Below are 16,133 nucleotides of genomic sequence, written 5' to 3'. Positions count from 1 at the left end.
TTTGGTATAGCCGAAGCTTTTACTTTGACGCTGTTTGGTTTTTTGTTTACTTTTGAAGTTGTGCTATTTATAGTAACATTGGCGATTTGCCTGCCTACAGCCAGGACTCTGCTTTCAGCAGAGCCCGGCTAACCAGTAGTCTACCTAGTTATTTTTCTACATCTGCAGATATATATGTTGAAACCAATTTTTGTAGTGCTATTTATAGTAATTATTCAATCAAACACTCTCAAATAATCTATATTCACCTGTCATCTTAAACATAGCTACAAAGAACGGTGTATTTGATAGTCATTAGCTATCCTCTATTTTAAAATATTACACTATCCGAATGTCATTACCATTCGCCATTTATTCAATTATAACAAAAAAGTATTCCATAGTCATTAGTAGCTCATATTGCTGCATTGCAGGTCCGAAAGAAACACCGGCCATTCCTGATTTTGTAATACAACTATTTTTTACCTTAAGCATGTATAAGATCAATGGAAAGTTTATTGTACCCTGAGATAATATCTGTTTCTCCCATGTGCAACATTGGCGGGAAATGAAAAGTTGCTGCCAAGGGGGACAACAAACTAGTTATTATTGGGCGCTTTCCATTAACGTAGCCTCGCCAGCGACGTTATCAGGAAACAGTGACGTTAATGGAATGGTTTGCAACGTCATAATGCTCCAACGAGGACGATTGCAGCTTAAAACTGATACTTATCTCAAAATTTGGTCCAGACAATTTGGCTATTTGCAGTTTTCATGTTTATCGATGTAGTAGAAGAAATTCTAGTAAAAATGGTAACCTAGGCGCCATATTTTTTTCCTAATCGGCAATGATAAAATTGCTCGCTGGCCACGAGGTTGCAGCATTTGGCGACGAAGGCAACACTGGCAAATCTGGCGATGCCGGTGAAATGGAAAGCATCCATTGTCTGGAATAGTCAGTAAATGGGGGTTTTAGGATATTTAACTACACTCTATATATCTGTGATGTTAGTAAACATGCTGGAGACTTTGATTCTAATATGTCACTATCTGGATAAACTAAAACAATTCTGCTGGTAAATAGTCTGTAAAAAATAGTATGTTACAGTTACAGGCTGTTAAAAAAATCAAACAGGTTATTATTTTTTTAATATTGTCATATTTTTCTTATATATAGAAAAATTTATACACAGAAGCTTCATTATATGTGAAGGAAATATTTTTAATATTGTCCTTAAAATTCATCAGCTTGTTAGTTCAATAGGTAGGTTACTGGATTGAAGAAATAGATTTCTTAATTAAGATTAAATATTTCCCATTCTTTGTTCCCACAATGCAGTTCTTTAAATGTGTAGTGTATATTTCTGAATGAATGATGTTTGTGAGTAAGGCAATTGTAAGACTTATTAACTGAAGGATCGGGGGCAATAGATATGACATATTATTACAACAGAAGGTTTTAATGATCGACATTTACATTGATTCCAGAATTGAAAAGTACACTTTATTTACAGCCATGCTACTAGCACATGCTTGTAGGTATACGGTACAGGTGATAGATTACGAAATGATCTACTTCTAAATTAAATCTCAACAAGATTAGGTACCATGTCTGTTTTCTAGGTGGTTAAAATCTGGAACCGTACCCTTGTACCTTCAACTTTGTCCAAATTCTAGTTAAGGAAAAGGAGAGACACATGTTTGACATTTATATATATATATATATATATATACTTGTTTGTTGTTGACAGAAAATCAGTCACCACCCGGTCCCTCTGTTGAATAACAGCGATGGGTATCATGATTGAATTATGGTTCATTTTAATTTATGACATTTCTTTGAGTGCATAAAACATGAGTGATTTTTAAAAAAAGTCGTAGATTAGTTTCTTATGAATAAAAAGTAAATACAACATATGAGAAATAATGAACTGTATACTAGTATGCATGTACCGAAGGCAATTTTTTTCTTCTATTAATTATTTGTTTTTGAAAACTTTTTCCTAAAAAAACTTGTGATGGTAGGTGGAAAAAAAAATTAAAGAAGACATTTTCACACAAAGTCAGAGCGGTATAAGTAGTACCACCAATACAACACCCCCCCCCCCCCCCCCCCCCATCACACACCCAAAAAGATTAAAAACATCTCCTATGAAAATTTTTCCTCTTTTTTCATTTTCGTTAAGGTACCTCACTGCACCTACACTTCAACTTTTTAAGACACTACGTCACAAGGTTTTGTGAAACTGTTAATATCTTTCGATTTGGTTATATATCATCGTAGCTCAGTGGTTAAAGTATTAGGCTTCTGAACCGCAGATCATGAGTTCGAATCCGTCTGGAGCTTTTGTTCATGTTAACTGAATTAAATTTTTGAAAATGTAATTTTTCATCCAAAATTGCACATTATTTGCCTATCATACTTATTAATAAATAATTCTTATCCATTATGATATCTATCATAAGCAAGTAATTTTCTGCTGATTTGAAAAAATATTTCACGGTGTAGTGAGCCACCTTAAACAAAATTTTGTTTTCTCCAATTTTTAAAAAATTTAGGTCATTCAGTCTTGAAAAAAAAAATAATAACTGTGTCAATCTGCCAACAACTATTATTTTCTGTTTAAAGCATTTGAAGGACCCGGACCACAGAGTGCGATGTGTATGCCTGGAGTTGATCGGTGCCATTGGATCACCAGAACAAGAAGTGGTGGACGATTCCCACGAACCCTTCATTCCGATCCAGTCCCTATTAGCTGGTTTCTGTGGGGACCAGGACTCACGAGTTCGAGCCAGCTCCTTTAATGCGATGGTAGGTCACAAAGAACTTCCAGGGCGGGATCTTTCAATCGAGTACTAGGGACTCAATGATAATGAATGAATGGGAAGCAGAATGGAATGTAGAGGAGGAGAAAGCTGTCAAACAATAAAGTCAATAAGAAAAAAATTTCTTATTGAGTTTTTTGCATTACTGAAAGTCAAGTGATGTTTTTATTTTTAAAGCTGTACAAATGTATTACAAATTATTTTCTAAAAAAAAAAAAAACCTCTGTTGTTTGAATAATCTAATAGACGTCTGCTATTCTTTACAATGCCAGATCTGTATTTTTTTCCTTTAATATTTTTTTTCAATTAAGTATTATTTTTCACACACTCCCTAACTCTAGTTCAACAAAGCCCTTTGGACTTTCACATTTAGTGGAGTGGGCCTTCACATTTAGATTCTTAACATTCTTTAAAGTGTGCTGTGTCACGTTCTCAAAGCTGTTAAGCTCAGTTTATTCACATTTTGCAATGTAAACAGGAAGACATGTGACCCCATTTCGTTTTAGATAGGAGTATTGTTGACCACTCGTTTGCCCAAAAAAAGGATTTCTCAAGCATGCCAACACTGATGGAAATTTACCTGATATTTAAACTCAAATGCTCTTATCAAGTACAGCATACATTAACTTAAATATAACACTTTAAATAAGGATATTATATGTTATATTCCCCCCCCCCCCTTCTCCTATTTTAGCTCACCTGAGCTGAAAGCTCAAGTGACCTATTCTGATCACATTTTGTCCGTCGTCTGTCTGTCCGTCAGTTTGAACTTCTCTAAAACCGCTTATCCAATTTCAACTAAATTTGGCACAAAGCATCCTTATAGGAGGGCAAATATAAATTGCAGAAATAAAAGTCCGATCTGTATTCAAAGCGGAGAAAACCTTAAAACTGTAGAAAAAGGGGGGTGCATTTTTAAAAATCTTCTTCTCGAGAACTACTGAGTCCAATTCAACGTAGTTTAGCATAAATTATCCTTATGGGAAGGAAAATATAAATTGCAAAAATTAAGGGCTAATTCTGTTTCAAATCTGAGTTATTACGAAAATAATATTAAAGGAAAGGCGTGTTTCAATCAGTTTAATAGCTTCGGGTTCGGCATCCGGTAAAATGGGTAGGCAAGACTTGGCCTGGGCAAAACAAAAGATTGGCAGTTATTAATATGCCAATTTCATTAAAATTTCAGGATTTTTGATGGACCAGTATATTTGTATTCGCTGTAAATATTGCTGCAAAATAATGCGTATTTGGAATTGACGATTACCGCTCTGCCCCGGCTTTTATTTTGCCACGGCCTGGGTTAGCATACCCATTTTACCAAGACTTGTATTCCATATTTCTAAAATGAGGTTCTTTGTTTAAAGCAGCCATGACATTATACGAAAAAGGGTTGATCTGACTGTGATGAATTTGCTTGTTGGGAATTTTTGAAACATGCAAAATATATTGGTGCCGATTTTGTGAAGTAAATTAAGGCTAAATATTTCAATGCGTTGACATATTTCACACATGACGTTGGTGTTAGCTTGTTCTGATTTTCGTTTCGTTTTCATAATTTATGCTTTGTAACCTGGGAACTATCGTCTGTATTTCGTGATTTTTACGTATCAAATCAAACAGAGACTTCAGTAAATCAAACAGTTAATTCATTCTATTGGTAATTCGGCCTTATCTTTTGCGTAATGGTAGATTAATGCAATAGGTTCTGTTAAGATGCTTGGCATTTTCTCGAGTTTATTCAGTTTAAATAGAGTTTGATATCGCTGACGGAAATATGTAGGTATATACATGTATATATATGATTCATTTCGAAAAAATAAATTGTGTTCTTTATTTGTTATAGTGCATGGTTCTTGTGTTTAATTGTTTACAATTTCTATTTACTTACCATATTTGAGTGTTAAGCTTCGAATTATAAGCAAGATACAAAGATTTTCTCACAATTCTATGTTTGTACACAGATCTTAAAAACTTAAAAATTTGTCAAAATTTATTAAGAAAATTTTCAAAGTCTGTTCTTCCAGAAACCAACTTTAACAACTTAATGTATTGTAAACTTAACCTTTTTTCGTCATTACGCCTACTGTACATGTGATCCTTGACTGTGTTTGTGTACATTTGTATAAACTGATTTTGAACCTTAAATACCAGTGAACTGGTCTTGAGTGAATAAAAGAATTGAAAATCTTAGGCCATTCTTTTTTTCCATTTTAAATGCTGACTAGGAAATACCAAGTCAAAAATCTTAAGCTGAATGTAATAAACTCATGTAAACAAAATATGACTCAAATCTAGGCGAACTGTGAGCTCTGTATCTTGCTTATAATTCTACGATAATTGATGCTGAAATTTTGGTTGAACATTAGAAATTCTATATGAATTAGAGTATGTTAAATACTTGAACAAACAAAATAAAAGAATGATATTCTGTATATACCTACTCTCTGGGGCCCCCTCTTTATACAATAAATAATGTGAAATCTACATCAATTTTGATAGTTTTTCAGACACGAGTAAATAAAAATGACATATTTTAAAACAATTTCCATAGTTCTGACACATTTGTGTTGCGGGAATAAAGTAATTATCGCTATTCCTAAGAAAATATCACAGAGGAAAATTATCCTGGCGAAGTAAATAACAGTCATTTAATTAAAATGGAGAAGACAAATAAAATTTTTGAATGTTTTTAATTTGAGGAATTGAGCACATTGAGGTACAATTTTCTTCTTCACATCTATACATGTAGGATTTTTAAAATAAAAAACAATAACTATTATATATTATATATTATTTTTTTATATACAATAACTAGTAAGTAGTTGATGAAAAAAATGTACCTATATGCTCTCATATATTTTGATCGCTTTACAAAGTGGGGGGGGGGGGCAAAACGAAAATATAGGGAATTGGAAGTTAACAACTTAACAGTGTACCCCTACCAAATGTTTAGTTTTTTATCTTGCGTAGGATTTTCTTATTCTGGTAAAAAAAAGTATTTCATGAAGGTACAATGTCAAAGATTACGTGTATGCAAAATAAGGGTAAAATTCGAATACCTTACAATATTTATTTTTTTGTTATTCTACCGAGGGACTATAAGGCACAATATCTTTTGAACGCCCATTGTTGCTCAGGTGAGCGATGTGGCCCCATGGGCCTCTTTTTCAATTATACATTTTAGTAACATCTTAATGTTTTTCTCACATGATAATTTTGATTGCTCTTAATTGATATTAGCTATTAATTGTTTCCATTTGTGAATCTCTCTTACTGGTGCATGAATTATGTTGAGTGACCTTAATGCACTGAATTACCCTACATGACCCACGATTAGGTATATTCATCTTGTAAATGACCAGTAACTAGTTTATTCCAAATATTCTGTCCTCGGCTTATATTTTCAACCTTTGAACTTAAGTGTTAGGTATATTGAAAGGTTATATTTTTTATTGCCATTCAAAATAAGATATTTATACTTTTCAGATTTTTTAGCTCACCTGAGCCGAAAAACATAGTGAACAAAATATTATATATTTAATGCACATAAAAAGTTGTTTACAGTTTTGGACTTACTTAACTTATATAGGATTATATTCTGTAAATATTTTATCACCAAAAAAATTTCTGAGGCATTTTACTTTAGATGTCAATACTTTACTTGCTTCTGAATATCTTTAGAAAACCCCACCAGCCCAAAAAAGAGAAAAGTTGTGGTTTGTTTACAGGTAAAAATTGGGACACTTGATTTTGATGCGAATTTAATATGCTCTACTTAATTTCCAAGATTGGTTAGAGTGTTTAGAAAAATGTTTCAGGCAAGTAAAGTAGGAATCAGTAGTAAAATCTATCAGGAATTTTTTGGTATGAAGCTAAATACATTGAGAAATTAATTATTAAGTACACAAACCATGCAGAACTTTTTGTGTGCAATAAATATACTGTTTGTTGTATGGAATAGGGTCGAGCTGTAACTTCATGGTCCGTCAACCCCAATTATCCATTGAGCCACAGTTCATTGTCTGTCCCTGGTGTTGTGGTTGTTATTGTTGTGATAAACTTTTCACATTTTCATCTTCTTCTCCAGAACAACTGGGCCAATTTCAACTAAACTTGGTGCAAAGTATTCCTAGACCATGTGAATTCAAGTTATTTCAAATGATTCGTCACACCCATCTGATAGGGCATGGTCACAATTTTGGTCAAATTTTAATTTTCTGTTTTTAAGGTCTTCTGTTTCAATGGAAGACCTTATACTGTAGATTCCTTATTTTACGCGAGTACTTAATTCCTCGATTCAACGGGTTTGCATCAAATTGCGGGAATAAAAAAATCACGAACAGCAAATTTTTTAGTATGTTTTAAATAGTTTACATCTGCCTAATAAATAAAAGCGAGGTTTTAAAATCCGTGACATGCTTCTCGTGATTTTACGCACTGCCAGATATTAGTTCCTCTCATTTTAATTAGGAATTTACAGTTGTGATTGTAGTGTTTTTTCTTTCTTTTTTATTATTTTTTTTCTTTTTTTTTGTCCTCAAGATTTCTCAGAGATGGCAGGATGGATTTTCTTGAAATTTTCAGGGATGATAGACAATGAAAATATCTCAAGGCTTTTTTTCATTTTTTCAAAATTTGTTTCTGGTAGTCTGTTTCCTGTCCTGCAATGAAAAGCTTGTCACCTCGAGATCTCAAAAACTCATGTGGAAGCATTCTCAGGCATTGCAGTATCAAGTTAGTTCAAATCATGATTCCTGGGGAAGGATAAGGCCACAATGCCACAAGTTTTACATAGGAATATAGAGGTAGAGGAAAATCATTCAAAATCTTTATTGGGGATTCAATGTTAAAAAATGTTCCAAAAAATGAAAAAATGGTAAACTGTACAGATATTTTTGTATTTGATTTATTATAGCTGTTTGTTCAGGTGAGTGTTGTGGCCCCTGGGCTTCTTGATTTAGACACTTCGCAAAATGTGAAAGAAATAGACATCATTCTAATATAAGAATACAAAAATCATTAATTTTAAGAATATGTAAATACAGTCTGCTATTTTAATAGGCGTAATTGGTCAATATAAGCAAAATCATACACAAAAGTTAACTTGAGATATATATGTACTTGAGATATATATTTGGTGTAAATTACTCTCTATGTAATGATATTGATGTTTAGAGTTTGTTTGGTGCTGTATTTGTCATTAGAAAGCTTACAGCAACTTGGTACAAAGTAATACATTGTTGATCAGGTGGGCCTTTTGATAGTGGTTAATTAACAACTGAAAAATACCTAACTAGAACAGACTGAATATGAAGTCCCCCCTCCCACCACACACACACACATCTTTTTTTTTATATAACATGTACAAATCTGATTTTTTTATTGATGACTTATATCTGAAAGAAAGTCAATGCATACTTAAGTTTTTTCCTCTGATTGGCTAGCAAATAGTAAATACTGGTGTATCTGCTTGTTTGTCCTTGATCCATCCATCTTGAATTTTTTGACAGTACATTTTGTATATTGATAAATCAGATCTTGACATTGATGTGTTAGAGCATAGACAATGAATGCACTAGATAAATACCAGGTAGTGCTACTGTCCCATTATCACCTTGTCCAAAATTTGGTGCACTGGTTGATACTTGGCATTGTACCAAAAAAATGTGAGGATTTTAGGGAGGAAATGTAGAGCTTATTTTTTGGCTCACCTTAGCTGAAAACTTCAGTGAGCTCTTTTGATCACCTTTTGACTGGTGTCTATCTGTAAACTTTTCTTTTCAAGAATACCAATTTTAACCAGCTTCCATAGAGGAAGGGAATTCATGTTTGTTAAAATGACGGTTCATGCTCTCTTACAAGGGCCCGTTTAGGGGAGATAATTAACCATTATTAAGAGGGCTTGATGGTCATGGTTATTTTTAGACTGTATTGATCTCCTGTAAAAGAAGAGCTCTATAAAAATGTAGGAAAATACCCAAATTCAAAAGTCTAAATGTATGTTATAGTGATAGTTTTTAGGTAAAAAATCATATCGTAAAATTTTATGTATATCTGATGGTCAATTTGTTGACCACTGAGCCTCATTAAGAATTGTTCGACATTTTCTTCTTCTAAAAAACCATTGGGCCAGAAAAGCCAAAACTTGTGTGAAAGCTACCTTAGATAGTGTAGACTCAAGTTTGTTCAAATCATGATATCCCGGGGTAGGGATGGGGCAAAAATAGGGGTGTGGGTGAATTTTTACATTTGGATATGTTGAACTTTTTTAAAAAAAAAAATCTTCTAAAAACTGAATGGCCAGAAAAGCTAAAACTTGTGTGAATGTCTGACCTCCCCAGGAAATGTAGACACAGATTGTTCATATCATGATTATTGAGGTAGGATTGGGCCACAATTTGGGGCTTAATTTTTACAAAAGATCTTCTGGAAAACATTTAGCCAAAAAGCTGAAACTTGTGTGAAAGCAACCTCAGGTAGTGTAGATTCATGGAAGTTTTTTCGAATGATTAATGATGATCCCCAGGGTTAAGGTGGTGCCACAATTGGGGGGGGGGGGGGATAAATTTTTTTAATGCATAAAGGATTAAATAAGAAAGACCTCAAAATCTTCTCAAACATGACACAACAAAAGGGGCTCATGAACAAAAAAATATGTGGAGAAAAAAGTTAGAGATCTTCTGTATTTATTTTCCAGATATTTGAAATTTGATACCATAAAACCATATGTTAGTACCCTAAAGTTTCATGAATAGCACACACATGTGTATAATACGCAACTCAAAGTTGGGTGTAAAATGAAAACCCAGCTGTTCCAATGTATAATGCACACCCTTAAACAAAGAAATTTTGAATGAATATTTTTTATTAAATCACCCACATGTGCATTGATAATGTTTTCCATTGGCTAATAGGAATTATGTCTGCAAATCAACATCAGTTGTAATGACCTTATTGATAATTAGTCCAATTCTTGGATAATTGGTAAATAAACATTGTGAGATATCGTTTGTATGTCGTATATTGTTATTATCAAGTTGTACAAATGATTGATCTATTTTAAGCAGTGTCTATGTAAAACAATAATGTTTAACTGCATAATGGGAGTATTATAAGTAAGTTAAATCAAACATAATTATTACTTATATTCCTGCACTTGAATAATCTGCTAAGTCCAACATGAGACAGGTGCATGCTTCAACGGAAATTGTTAATCAAACATTGATCTTGCGAAGAGTCAACAGGTAGCAGGTTACATAATGCCAAATATACTGACGAGAAATTGTTTGATGCAAAGAAGTGTGGTCTGGATGGATAAATATTCTAATACATGGATTCTGAAATGAGATTAAGAATATAAAGGTTTTCTGGCAAAAATAAAATAAGGCTACACTCATACATGCAATATCGGCAGTTATACTCCCACAGTATCCAGAAACACACTCTGAAAAAAAAAATTGAGTAAATTTTGTATAAAATACACACCCCCTAGTTTTGATTTAATTTTGGCTGAAAAAAAGTGTGTGTTGTACACATGACTTTACAGTAATGGCTTTAATGTTGCTCATGTGAGCAATGTGGCCTATGAGCCTCATGTACCTATTTTTTCACCTTGTTTTATAACTTTTAGTCCTAGTTTGCAGCTATCAATTGTGAATAAACACCTACATCGTGATGGAATGTGAAGGCCAAAGGAAAAAAATGACATTATAATGAGTCTGAATTCTGGGTTCTGTTTTTCTCATTTTTGGAAAATCTATGTTCACATTATATTAAATTTTTATCTACTTCTTTCAGTAATAGTTTTGCGGTCAGTGAAAAAGGTCAACGAAAGTTGTGCTCACAACACCATGCATTCACGTTTACCTCAGCAGTTTGTTTATGATTTTTTTATGTACTAGATAGTGGCCTAGCACGATTGTTATGTTCATGTTTTTTAATCTATAATGATAAAAAATGTTAATAAGTAGGACTACACTGAGATAAAAAAAAACTAAAAAAAAAAAAAATTGGTCACCCTGACTAACAGTGTCAATATAATGGTTGTTTTGGAAAGGTAAAAAAGGAGTTGGGAGGGAAAGGGTTAATTAAATTACTGGTAAGGGTAAGGGTTTATAAAATGTTGTATCATTTATGATATGATTAAAACTCGGATATCTCAGACATTGATGTCTGTAACCATGCAATGATATTAATAGAATCATTCATTATTACGAGTGTGGGATGGTAAAATTACACCGAGGGGACAAGATTCGCGGTCTAGGACGAGGTTCTGCCGAGGTGGAATTTCACTCTCCTACACGAGTATAAAATGAATTATTATTTTTCTTGCATTATTTTGCATTAAAAAAAGAGGTCTGACAACTTTTGTTTATGACATTCAAAAGATTACTTTTGGTTTGTCCTTCCACATGCTTTAAATAGTGTCCAAGTGAGAGCATACAACATTTTCTTCAATAAAAATATGAAAAGTTGTAATTAATTAAGCAAAACAATTTGTCAAAGGATAATATTATCAAATATTAATCCCAATCTCTAGAAGAATTTCTCTGTGTGTATATATATAATTGAACCTCAATCATTATCTCAATCCTCAGATAGTCTTGAGTTTTATTTCTTGAAACAAAAGAGCTAATTGATTCTACGGCTTCGGTTCCATCAGAGATATTTTTGAAATTTTTTTCCTTTAATTTTATAGTCCTGGAAAATAAAGAGCTACCAAACTTAAATGCCTAACATTCCTACTGTTTTGTTCTACAGCTAGTTTTATCAGCTGGAATGCCTTATATTGCATTGTTCTGTTCTATAGCTGCAGTTCCATTGGCTAGGAGTTGTTCTGTTCTATAACTGCAGTTCCATCAGCTAGGATGTCTAATATTGCCATTGTTCTGTTCTACAGCTACAGTTTTATCAGCTGGAATGCCTTATATTGCAATGTTCTGTTCTATAGCTGCAGTTCCATTGGCTAGGAGTTGTTCTGTCTTATAGCTGCAGTTCCATCAGCTAGGATGTCTTATGTTGCCATTGTTCTGTTCTATAGCTACAGTTTTATCAGCTGGAATGCCTTATATTGCAATGTTCTGTTCTATAGCTGCAGTTCCATCAGCTAGGATGTCTAATTTTGCCATTGTTCTGTCGTATATAGCTGCAGTTTCATCAGCGCGGCCTCTCCCTGCGACTGTCCATCTACCAGCAGGCCTGTCAGTCACTCACGGACGACTACCAGGATGTCCGCCTGTCCGCCATGAAGCTTATCTGGGTTCTGAGTCACCTTTATCCAGACAGGTACTTGTAGTAAAGATTGTGTGAATGATTTCATTTAGGTCAAGGTCTCAACTGTCGAACTTGCTAAAACATTTCAAAGATTTTTCAAGTTTCATAAGAAATGAACTTCTTTCTGGACAGAATTTTAAATTTTTCTAAGTTCTGAAAGTTATTTGTATCCAAATCGGTTAATGGTGAGTCATTGACTTTTAAGGAGAGTTTACGTTATGTATGAGTGAATTAAATTTTGCAAAATAAAAGTCAAGAGTTCAAAAAGCCACAATACTTAATCTTAAGTGTGGTAATTACCAGTAAGTTTTATAGCCTGTACATAATTTTATGTTTCTCAGAAATACTGAATTTGACATATATAATATGGATCTCTTTCAATTGGCTTAAAGGTCTAGGTTAAAAAGTTCAAATTTAAGATTCATCACATGTTAGTTATTTGCATAATATTAATTCAGATAAAGGACACATACTTTGCAATCATTATAGAATTCACAGTGACTTAATTGGTCCTAGATTCTTTAGGTACCTCTCTCCCATAAAAAAACATCTTATGAAACACAGTATTTTTTCATTCATTATAAGTGCAAGCGAATTCATGAAAATTAAATCCAAACAAACTTTGAAAGAAATGATAACAAAAATCTGGCCCCAACAAATTTATGATAAATGATTATGCAGAATGGTTTTTATTTCAAATATGCATTTTGAATTTTGACTTGGATTTCATTTAATAAGTTTGGTGCCAGTGTCAGACTCTGAAGATGAACTGCGACTGGTTGATGACGGATTCGCAAAGATTTGCAACATGGTCAATGACATTTCTGTCCAAGTCCGTATGGAAGCAGCTGTTCTCCTGGTAAACAAAACACCAAATCAGCTGCAAAATTGAAATAACGTTAATCGCCTTTTATTTGCAACAACTTTATTTTGCGATGCACTAAAGATAAACTGGTTAGCCACAACTAGCTTTCGCAATCAAGATGTATATTATCTGAGATATTTGAGAACTGGTTCGGGGCGAAAAATATTTGCGATGTTGATGCTCTTGCAAACCTCATGAAAATTTCTCGCAAATGATTAAAAGTTGATTTACGCTATTAAAGGCTGCCTTTTTTGCAAGCAATCTCATAATTTCACATATTTTACAACAAAGGCTATGAAAAATCACTACTTATGTATTCCCATTCAAATACCAGCCAGTGAATATGCATGTATCTACAGACTATGCCGTATTACTTTATAATAGACAGTGAATTCCTATGATTTCCATTAAATCACATTCCAGAATTTAACAAAAATAAAAATTATTCAGAGTTGTTATCATTGTTATTTTATCTTTCTCAGGGATCACTTCATCAAGTTAGCCCCAAATTCTTGGAGCAGACTCTGGATAAGAAATTGATGTCAAATATGAGGGTAAGATGATGGATCCCCTGATATTGGCCACTGGTTTTCTGTCATCAGTATGTTGGTGAAAAAGCCTCTATAAATGTTATTATTTATATATAAATAGCTACATGCATTATTGCTCAGTGAATTCATGCTGCTCACTATTTAAGGCTAAAATGACATTGGAAAAATGATTGAAAATACAATCATGCACTACTGAAATAACCTAAAAAACTAATATTCATGTGTCTAAAATTAATAAATAATTAAAATAAGAAATAACCTAAAAAACTAATATTCATGTGTCTAAAATTATAGCATTCACAACATATTTCAAATATTATTATGCGTTGTTTGCAAATGTGAAGTCTTTTGAATGATGATAAAATACTAGTAATTATCCTGTATTAAAGTGTATATCTTTTACACAATCAGAGAAAGAAGAGTGCCCATGAGAGAGCCCGGGAGCACTTTGCCTCGGGGGAATGGGCCACCGGTCAGAAGTGGGCTGATGATGCCCCGAAAGAAGAGCTGGACCCAGACAATGTCAATCTGATGAACATTGGGGCATGCGGGGCATTTGTTCACGGAACTGAAGATGAATTCCTGGGTGCGGAAATTTTTTTTGATTTAAGATGGACTCATTCTAAATTTTAGATTCTATTTTTAATTTTAGTTCTAAATTCTAAGGACTTAGTACTCTGTATAATTCTGCTAATTTGATGAGGAAGTGATTGCTTCTATTGAGCGCATGTATCATTATGTGTCACTGGTTAACCTAAATCTTGTTTATTATTTAGAGAGGCTGTTCAAAGTGAACATTTTGCACATGTAAACCAACTTATGATATCAACATTAATATAGAAATAATCATATTATATGAATATATGTATCAGACAAGAATGAGATGGAAAAGTAACAAATTAAAGCAACACACTGATGTTGCACATGTACAGTGAAACTCATTTAGTATGAACATACTAAACAGACTTTAAGAGATGATAAGGCCCCTATATATATAACCCTCCCCACAGATTACAAAATTAGAAGTTTGGTAAAGTTTGTATTTGTATTTGCATGTTGAAACTCTCCGCCATATTTCAGAGGTGAGAAACACTGCTCTGGACTCGCTGTGTGAACTGGCCAGTCAGTCCGCCTCCTTTGCTAACCTCTCTCAGGACAGCATCATAGACATGTTTAACGACGAGATCGAGAGCGTGCGCCTCAATGCCATCAACAGTCTACGAAAACTCAACCGATTCATCACGCTAAGAGAGGACCAACTAGAGATCATTCTAGGGGTGCTACAGGTAACTTGTGGGCATGTCTCATGTGAATTTATCTGCTCAATCCACATTAGGAAATTTTTTTTAAAAAGGAAAACCAATAATTTACACATCTCTATAGGTAAGGGATATAGCAACTGCTAATCAGTTAACTAGATACTTTGTTCAAGAAATGATAATAATTGGTTATATGACAAAATTAGTTATTGGTTAGTCATCAAAAACAAAAAAATATTTGTATTTATGTATTTAATAATCTTGATGAATATTGAAATTTTCTGAAAATATTTTGGCTTAAGTATAAACGGAATATTCCTAGTGTGTTTTGTAGAGTCCTCTTCACTGCAATTAGTTGTGCTTACTTCAAAGAAATGAAACCAAAAAAAACAAAAAGACGTGAAATGTCACAAATTTGTATATTTTGATATGATTAGCAAGTTAATGAGGCATTGCGATTAAGCAGCTGTTGGCAAATCTTGAATTGATTGGTAATAAAATAGGAGGAATGAACACAATTAAATAGGTTCAAATAATAATAAATGCATGGCAATGGTAATTTCTGCATACCTGGACTACTAGTATTTGAAACCAACGTAGAAGAAATGATTATAATGATTGACACCTCAAATTTATATATAGTTCAAAAGCAGTTCACACTGGCTAATTATTTATCCTAAGATATTCCAAGGCCATAAGAGATAAAAAAAAACAAAAAAAACAAAATGAAGAACTAGTGAGGTAATAAATGTTTTTTAAATTGTAATTCAATGTATTTTTCATGCAGAATGTGGCATACAAGTAATGGACATTATAACAAAAGTAAGACAGAACAAGTGAAACAGTGAGATAGAGTTGTAAATCAAGAAGTCTCAAGAAAGATAATGTCATGACCAAGTCTATTTTAACTTCCATGTTAATAGTTTATGGAAAGAACCCCTCTGAATGTTTCCTTTGAATCAATCATTAGCCTAAAAGTACCTGTTTTACATATGAAATCCATCACTATGTGGCATTTTTTCTACATCCTTGCAATGCCAGGGTGAATGTTCTATTTATTAAATCAGTAAATCAAAGTCTCTTTCTGGTGGTCTCTCAGTTGTCTTTTAATGCAATTTATAGCTAACCTGAACTGAAGGTTCAAGTGAGCTTTTTCCAGTCGCTTGTTGTCCCTTCTTCGTCAATCCGTCTGTGTGTCAACTTTTCACATTTTTTTATTTCTTAAGAACCACTTGTATAAATTGAACCAAATTTGGAACAAAACATCCTTATAGAAATGGTATTTTAAATTGTTGAAATAAAGTATTCCCAGGTAGTGTAGATTTTAAACTGTAAAAATCATTATCCTTGGTCCAAAACTGGGGCCTCAAAAGGGTTTCA

General features: G+C 33.2%; 1 protein-coding gene across 1 annotated transcript in view; it reads left to right on the top strand.

Annotated features, from left to right (window-relative positions):
• Window positions 1-16,133, top strand: part of LOC105347871 (integrator complex subunit 4) — a gene marked incomplete in the record, with an annotated part of 69,018 nt that overhangs the window by 40,972 nt on the left and 11,913 nt on the right. The window contains 6 exon segments of the mRNA XM_066070018.1: window positions 2,609-2,791; window positions 11,951-12,090; window positions 12,817-12,937; window positions 13,426-13,497; window positions 13,906-14,080; window positions 14,575-14,780. Of these exon segments, the coding sequence (XP_065926090.1) occupies window positions 2,609-2,791; window positions 11,951-12,090; window positions 12,817-12,937; window positions 13,426-13,497; window positions 13,906-14,080; window positions 14,575-14,780 (897 nt within the window).

The sequence above is a fragment of the Magallana gigas genome, chromosome 8 (genome assembly GCF_963853765.1).
Source record: "Magallana gigas chromosome 8, xbMagGiga1.1, whole genome shotgun sequence".
NCBI lineage: Eukaryota > Metazoa > Mollusca > Bivalvia > Ostreida > Ostreidae > Magallana > Magallana gigas.
The sequence above is the reverse complement of the archived record's forward strand: the minus strand, read 5'-3'. Positions and strand labels throughout refer to the sequence as shown.